The sequence below is a fragment of the Phoca vitulina genome, unplaced genomic scaffold (genome assembly GCF_004348235.1).
Source record: "Phoca vitulina isolate PV1807 unplaced genomic scaffold, GSC_HSeal_1.0 scaffold7, whole genome shotgun sequence".
Taxonomy (NCBI): domain Eukaryota; kingdom Metazoa; phylum Chordata; class Mammalia; order Carnivora; family Phocidae; genus Phoca; species Phoca vitulina.
Genome location: NW_022589710.1, coordinates 70,807,597 through 70,815,904, shown reverse-complemented (window position 1 = coordinate 70,815,904; position 8,308 = coordinate 70,807,597). Strand labels below are relative to the sequence as shown.

At 60.4% G+C, this 8,308-nt stretch overlaps 1 protein-coding gene across 1 annotated transcript; it reads left to right on the top strand.

Annotated features, from left to right (window-relative positions):
- Positions 1 to 1,290: 1,290 nt before the first annotated feature.
- Positions 1,291 to 7,738, top strand: GPR132 (G protein-coupled receptor 132). Its single transcript, XM_032404675.1, has 2 exons — positions 1,291 to 1,306; positions 6,488 to 7,738. Exons 1-2 carry the CDS (start codon positions 1,300 to 1,302, stop codon positions 7,606 to 7,608), a joined length of 1,128 nt encoding a protein of 375 aa, XP_032260566.1. The 5' UTR covers positions 1,291 to 1,299; the 3' UTR covers positions 7,609 to 7,738.
- Positions 7,739 to 8,308: the final 570 nt, after the last annotated feature.

The window sequence follows — 8,308 nt, the reverse complement described above, 5'->3', positions numbered from 1 at the left end:
GGGGCAGATCTGAGACCTGGGGTGGGACGGGCAAGGCCCAGTGACCCTCCAGGCCTGCGCCTCCCGGCCTATCCGGGAACGTCAGCCTCAGAAGGTTAATACCTTCTACTGTTTCTAGAGTCCCCTTTGTCTGGATTTTCCAGGTAGGCCTTGGAAGTCCTTGCTAAGTCAACCAGCTTTCTGTAGCTTCAGGCACACATCCCGGCCACCCTAGTCAATGGAGAAACAGTGACAGGGCGGCTGGGTGGCTAATCTACTCTTAGGGTGTAGCCGCTGGCTCCCCATGGGCGTCTCCCCTGAGGATGGAGCCTGGGGTGGGGTGGGAGCCAGCGCAGGAGCCCCTCTGGGCCCAGCCTCTGCCCTGCCTCACAGGGCGGGAGCCAGCGGGCCCCCGGCCTCTGCTGTCCTGTCCGCGCGGTCAGAGGATGGGTTTAGAGCGCTCGCCTCCCGCCGGACGCTCTGGCTGATGAGGACAGAGGCTGTTTCCGAGGCGCCTCTGCCTAGGCGAGGAAGCGGGCACCCTGGATGGTGCCCCTCACCTGCCAGGACCCGCTGTGCCTTCAGACCGGCCCACACTCTGTGCTCTGTAGGCGTCGTGGGCGCTGCCTGGGGGTCCTGGTCCTGTCCACACGGGCGATGTGCTGTGACGTGCTCCCAGGTCGCATGCACTTCACATCCTGGCTCATTATTTCACCAGGAAAAATTCCTAGAAAGGATTTTACATGATCGAAAGTTAAGCACGTTGAGGATTTGGGATGCATGTTGCAAAATTGTTCTCCAACACATTTGTGCCCGTTGGTGCTCCTATCAACACAGGAAAGGGCACCCACTTCCTCACACTTCTGCCAACACTGAGAATCAAAGTTCTTTATTTTTGCCAACCTCATAGGCAAAAAAAGACTATCATTGTGATGTTTATGTTCACGTTTCTTTGATTATAAATGAAGTTGAACTTTTTTTTTAATTTTTAGGAGCTGTTTTTATTTCTTTTGTGAATTATCTGCTTATTGGCTTTGAAACTTTTTATTTTTATTGATTTGTAGATGTTCTTTTTATATTAAGGAGCTGCTGTTGTATCCCATAGGATAAATACAAGATTTGGCACAAAGTAAATGCTCACTAAGCATCTGTTGAATGGCTTCATTTGTGATTTAATCAGATTTCCCCAAAGTCATTTCACCTTCCTCTTTCTCCAGGTCATTTTAAACTCTCAGAGCAAACTTCTCAATAGGATCGACAGAATGTGTGACGGGTACTAGACAGCCTTTCAGAGCCACCATGATATTGGAACCCTCCTATATGCCAGGTGAGACGCCTTCCCTTCACGTCTCCTTTGACTTTAAACATTTAGGAGGGAGCCTGTAAGAATGTTTGTACAATGCGCTTTGCCTCAAATGGGGATACTTAGTTCAAAACTTAGCATGCAAAAATAGATTTACCGAAATAAAAACTAAGCCATAAACAGTGAAGGTGGAGGCTCTCCGTCAAGACATCGGGGGGCATCTGTTTCTTTATTGTTTTGAAGTGCTAGGAAAGAGCAGGAACAGGACTGAGGGGGCACCAGGGCCCCCCACCCTTCCCATTTCTGGGGCAGTGCGGAGCCCCAGAGCTGTCTCAGACGCCCCACGGGAGCCTCTCACCCCGTCTCCCGGGGCTTCATCCGCCCCAACCAGGGAGCTCTTTTCCCCGGAGGTCAGGGTCCCCCGTGTGGACCTGCAGGGGAGCCCCAGCAAAGAGAGGGCACCCTCCCCCTCCTGCCTGAGAACCACGGCGGCCACGTACTCCCTGTGCTCCCTCCACCCGCCGCTGCCGCCCCAGTCTTCGGCAAGAACCCACAACGGGGCCTGGCCGCGCTCACGCCCCTGAGCGCCAGCCCCTCGCCTCCACGTGGGGATGGCAGGACCTGTCCAAGGCCTTCGGAAGGGGGCGCCCGGGGGGTCAGCCACACGGCCGTCCCGCCCCATCACGCTGACGACTCTTAAAAATCCAGCAGCCAAGTGTCGGCGAGGCTGTGGAGGAACCGGAACCCCGTGCGCTGTTGGTGGGAGCGAAAGGCGGTGCGGCCGTGTGCAAAGCCGCTGGGCGGTTCCTCAAAAAGCTGGACATAGAACTTCCCTATGATACAGCAATTCCACTTCTGGGTATTTACCCAAAAGAAGTGAAAGCAGGGTGTTGAGGAGAAGCTCCCACGCCCATGTCCCGGGCAGCAGGACTCACGAAGGACAGATGTGGGAACGAGCCGGGTGTCCCTCCACAGACGGATGTGGGGACAAGCTGGGCGCCCCTCTGCAGACAGACGTGGGGACAAGCTGCAGACGGACCTGGGGATGAGCCGGGCGTCCTTCTGCAGATGGACATGGGGACGAGCCGGGTGTCCCTCCCCAGACGGACCTGGGGACAAGCCGCAGACGGATGTGGGGACAAGCCACAGATGGACATGGGGACGAGCCGGGCGTCCCTCTGCCAAAGGACACAGGTTCGGATGGCTCCAGCACATGGGACTGTGACCCGTGTGCCGCCGGCTGGGACGTGGGTGGCCCTCGAGGACATGGTCCAAGGGAGAGAAGCCAGGCACAAGAACACCCCCGTGGGGACCTCCGGAACGCGGGGGGCAGGCCCCGGGCAGCTGAGCGGAGCTCCGGTGTCATGGGGACGGGGTGTGGGTCTCACAAGACAACAAGCGTCCTGTGGAGGGGCAGCGGCGGTGGCTGCACGGCAACGGGCATGTCGCCAACGGCCCTGAGCTGCCCACGTAAAAATGCAAATGTAACTTTTCTATTACGTGCATTCTACCAGAATCAGGGCACTGGGGGAGACGCGTGAGTGGAATGACCGGGCGTCAGGGTCCAGCCGTGAGGCTGACGGACCCTGTCGCTCAGGGACGCACTGTCGGAGGCCTGACCATGAAGCCCCAGCAGGAAAATAAGCCAGGTGCCGCCGGCGGCCTGCACTCCGCGACAGTGGCCCTGCCCGGCCAGGCTGCCTACACCCAGCGAGGCGCGTGCGCAGCCTGCAGAAGCCCTGGCCGGACGCCCGCGGCGAGGTCAGCATTTGGGATGTGCTGCTTTCCTAACCGAGTGGATGTCCATGCGGGGAGGCCGCGGCGTCGTGACTCAGGGGCTCGAGAAGCGGCAGCTCCCTTCCGTGCCGTCACCGAGGCCCAGCCAGACTGGGGAGGGGCCGCCGTGGCCAGAGGAGCGATCGGCCTGCGTTGGCGTTGGGCTGGCGGCTGTCCACGCTCCCTGCTGACCTCGGGTGCCTGTTCACCTCGGGAGCATGAGCGCACGGGGGAGGAGAGGTGGGGCCCAGGGCTAGGATGGCGCGGCGTCTCCAGGGGAACGGAAAGGCAGAGCCCGGGGGCACAGGCTTTGGGAAGCACGCGTCATCTCGAAGGCCACAGACGCTCATCCCCATGATGGGTCTCAGGGGAGGGCGGGAGGGAGGAGAGGCTCCAGGGAGGCTCTGGGTGCAGGTCGGGGCTCAGAGGGGGCCCAGGAGAGCAGGCCGGGCAGGAGCGGGCGGTGCCTGGGATGCGGCGGCTTCCTTCCCCACGGCGGGTCCCCAGACAATGCCTGAGGCACGGCTGTGTCCCTGACCCTTAGCGCTGGGGTCGCCCCTCCCAGCACAGCACTCTGTCTTCGTGACTCCTCCACTCACATGTCCCCTGCCCCTCAGGAGCACTCGGGAGGGAGGGCAGGTGAGGACCGACCTCGGGCTCTGGCAGCACGAGGGTGGGGTCGGGCCTCCTTGCTGTTGGACGGGGTGGTGATGGGCAGGCGGGCGTCAGGTCACACCTTCCTCCAGGGTCCTCCCTGACAAACGGGCACTGGAGTGGGGCCTGGAGGAGTCCTTGTGTCCGGGCGTGGATGGGACACGTCAGGGAGCACCCCCCTGGGTCACCCATTTGGCACACCGTGGTCCATCAGCCAGCCTCAACACGCTCCCGCTAGGAAGTCCCTTGAAGCCCGGGTCACCTGTCGGCAGAGCTCCGTGAAAGCTTGTCTTCTCCGCAGGCACTGGGCTGGCTGGGTGACCGAGGCTGTGCACTGACGGGGCCCCTGGGGTCCCCGGAACTCCAGAGCCCTGAACATCTCTGGGCCTTGGACTCCACGAGGCACGCACGGTGACTCTCAGGGAGAATCAGCACGGGGACGCTCACCGACGTGATGCCCCAGAGCCTGTTTTCTGTTCCCGTGCTGATTCACTGCTGTTCTCTTCCCAACCGATGGGGACGGCAGGGAAGCCCTGGGCTCTCATGTGGGGCGGGCGTGGGGTCTGCAAGGAGACACCTGCCTATGGGACCCCAGAGGACAGTCCCAGCGTGGGAGCTGCCGGGAAAGCAGCTCTGGAGTGAATCCCAGGACCCCTGCCCTCTGGCCCCCCGAGCTCGGGTGATGAAAGTGTATCACTGACTTCTAAAAAGGCACAGCTTAGACAGACGCAGACGGAGACGTGCATGCTGTCGCGGGACATCGGCTGGCACTGCAGATCAAGGACGGGGTGGAGGCCACGGGCTCCGACGGGCGGGACCAGGAGCCCCGTGTGGCGGACAAACAGAGCAGAGCCCCGAGGGGCCGGACACAGGGTCTGTGCGCAACGGTGGCGTTTATACGCTCTTGGATGCAGAAGGTTCAAAGTCAGACCAACGGGTGACAGCTCCTCACGGCTTGAGAGGCCAGGACCCCCGGGAGACCACCTGCTGGAACCGCGGGAAGAGGGCGTCCTGCAGGCTCCGCTTCTCTGCGGGCGGAGGAGGTCCTGAGGCCAGAGCCTAAGGGAGGGGAGCTGGTGGGAGCCCGGCTGCCACGTGGCTCGCCCTGCACACAGCAGACAGCCATGCCCACGTGAGGATGCAAACACATGAGCTGCCACACTAGGCCAGGGTGGCACACGGGCCAGTCGGGGCGCTGGATGGACGGTGCCCGAGGCTCCCGCACGTTTAGGAGGCTGCAGGCTCCGATGAGCTCCAGATGCTACAAACCTGCATGTTCCATTTCCAGGGTATCCCTGCTAGACTACAAATAGACCTACTGATGATTTCCAAACCCACAGAGCGGGGGAGACAGCATTCAAGAACCGAAATCCAGAAGGGGTGTGTGCTTGCTGGTGCGGAAGAGAGAACGTGCTCCAGCCGCCCTCCTGGGCTTGTGGATGGCCGCCTTCTCCGTGTCCCACACTCATGGTCCGTCCTGCATGCGTCCCTGTGCTCGAATGTCCCCGGGGGTTAGGGCCCTCCCAAATGACCTCCCTGTAACCTGACCACCTCAGCCATGCTCTGAGCTGCTGGGGGCAGGTCTTCACCAAGTATTTTTCTGGGGGTGGGGAACACAGTTCAACCCATCACAGAAGGCGGAAGGGGGATAGAAAGGGCAGCCAGAAGAGCACAAAATGAGGCGGAAACAAAACCGTATCAATGTAAACGGAACGCACGCAGTAACGGAGCTCAGAGTGTCCGGTTTTCAAATCCAGCCGTAAGCTTCTCCTAAGTGTCACATCTAAAACATGGGGATGCAGATGGTTTGGAGGTAGAAGGCTGGAAAAAAACACACCAAATGGATAGTAATCAAAAGAGAGCTGCTATTTTTATCTCAAGCAATAAAAGACTTTCTACTAAAAGCATTATTAGAAATTTGACCTCCTTCCTATGGTTGCTGCTTCAAATTCCTACAAACTTAGAGGCTTAAAAGTGCAAACTTACTGGGCGCCTGGGTGGCTCAGTTGGTTAAGCGACTGCCTTCGGCTCAGGTCATGATCCTGGAGTCCTGGGATCAAGTCCCGCATCGGACTCCCTGCTCGGCAGGGAGTCTGCTTCTCCCTCTGACCCTCCCCCCTCTCATGTGCTCTCTCTCTCTCTCTCTCTCTCACTCTCTCAAATAAATGAATAAATAAAATCTTTAAAAAAAAAAAAAAGTGCAAACTTACTATCGTCATTGTCCTGGGGGCGAGCCGTGGGAGATGGGCCAAGATGGGGTGGTGCGAGCTGCATTCCTTCTGGAGGCGCTAGGGGAGGATCCGTTCCCTCGCCTGTTCGGGCTCTGGAAGCCGCCTGCTTCCCAGGGCTCGCGGCCCCTTCCTCCCTCGTCAAAGTCGCCAGTGGCTGCCGGAATTGTCACGACCCTCCACACCCCTCTCCTGTCTTCCTCCGTCTTCGGCAAGCAAGGACCCCGTGCTTACATCGGGCCCCCGGGTCATCCGTGGTAGTCTCCCTGTTGCTCTGTCAGCCATTTAGCAAGCTCAATTCCCTCTGCGGCCTCACCTCCCGTCCCCAGGAGTGGGTACGGCACCAGCCCGTGTATTCTGTCCACAGTGCCGTCAGGTTGGAGACCAGAGATCGGAGAGTCATTTTAAGGAACCCACTTGGAAATGTGTAAGCACCCGGTGTGTCTAGTCTGGAGTTAGCCTGAATCTTACCCTTTCTTAGCGCCACAAAGTCTCTCCCAGGTGGTTCCCAGGGATGCCTGTCCTCACGCTTGTCTCTGTCCCACAGGAAACGCCAGCGCAGTCACCAGCCCTGTGCCAGTGACCGTGCTCCCTGGCGTGGTCGCCTGTAACGCGTCCTTCGAGGAGAGCAGAGTGTTCCTGGTGGTGGTGTACAGTGCGGTGTTCGTGCTGGGGCTGCCGGCCAACGGCCTGACGGCCTGGCTCACGCTGCTGCAGGTGCTCCAGGGCAACGTGCTGGCCGTCTACCTGTTCTGCCTGGCGCTCTGCGAGCTGCTCTATGTCAGCACGCTGCCCCTCTGGGTCATCTACATCCAGAACCGGCACCGCTGGGCTCTGGGCATCTGGGCCTGCAGGGTGACCGGCTACATCTTTTTCTGCAATCTGTATGTGAGCATCCTCTTCCTGTGCTGCATTTCCTGCGACCGCTTCGTGGCGGTGGTGTATGCCCTGGAGAGCCGTGGCCACCGCCACCAGTGGACCGCCGTCCTCATCTCCGTGTCTGTCTTTGCTGTTGTCGGGCTCGCTCACTGCCCAGTGTTTAAAATGGAAGAGAAGGAGACGTGCTTCGAGGCCTCGATGGACACCAAGATCGCTGGGTACTATTACCTGCGCTTCACCGTGGGGTTCGCCATCCCCCTGCTCGTCATCGCGTTCACCAACCAGCGCATCTTCAGGAGCATCAAGCAGAGCACGGGCCTGAGCGACGCCCAGAAAGCCAAGGTGAAGCACTCGGCCATAGCGGTCGTGACCATCTTCCTGATCTGCTTCGCCCCCTACCACCTGGTGCTCCTCACTAAAGCCGTGGCCTATTCCTACTACAGGGGAGACCCGGGCGTCACGCGCGCCTTCGAAGCCAGCCTGTGCAAGCTCTCCGCAGTGTTCCTGTGCCTGTCCACGGTGAACAGCGTGGCCGACCCCATCATCTACGTGCTGGCCACGGGCCATTCACGGCAAGAAGTGTCCAGAATCCACAAGGAATGGAAAAAGTGCTCCGTGAAAGCAGAGGTCACCAAGCTCACATGTTCGAAGGACTCAGAGGAGGTGACACTGCCCATGTCGCTCCCAAACGACCCCATGTTCCCCAGGACTGTCCACCCGTCAGAGTCGGAGCCGGCCCTGGGGGGCTCACTGGACGCTCTGGAGAGGCTGGGTGAAGAGTCCCGCTGAGCCCAGTGCCCTGCAGGGCAGGGTGGCCGTCCTGGGAGCCCAGGGCCAGGGCTGTGGCTTCCCCATCCACGGAGAGCTTGTTAGCCAGGGTCCACGGCGCTGGCCCTGAAGCGCCCTCTGGAAAGCATGCCGCCAATCTCTCATTCCTGGAGCCATGCCCTCCGTAACCCCCTGCCCCTCAGGGTCCCGGCGCCCCTGGGCGGTCCCACTGGGCCCCACACAGAAGGGGGCAGCACGCCCAGAGGAAGGGCGATGCTTCAGGCCGCGGGGTGCCCTGGCAGCGCATGGCAGGCAGGACGGCCTCTTCCTCTGCACTCGAGCTGGTTGGCTCACCCGGCTATTAGCAAACAGCAGGGCCTTGGCAGAGGCCTTGTGCCCGCCTGGTGCTGCCGGCAGCTGGCCCGGGCCACGCACGGAGTAGGTGCCCGGTCAGTATCCACCGTGATGACTTTATCTTCCGCACTTCTCTACAAGCATTGCCTGGATGACCGTGATCGTACAACACGGGACCTTTGTGTTCTGCCTCAAAGTGCCCGTGCAAACTGGGACCTTCGCGCAGTGCCTGGTCACGGCGGGACAGCCGAGGCCAGAGAGGTGGGGGTAGCAGCCCAGCCCTGAAGGCCCTGGGCTGCTCCGTGCCGAGCAGGTCTGAGGCCGCAGGCTGCTGTGGACCCCACAGCGGAGCTTCCAGCAGGGCGGC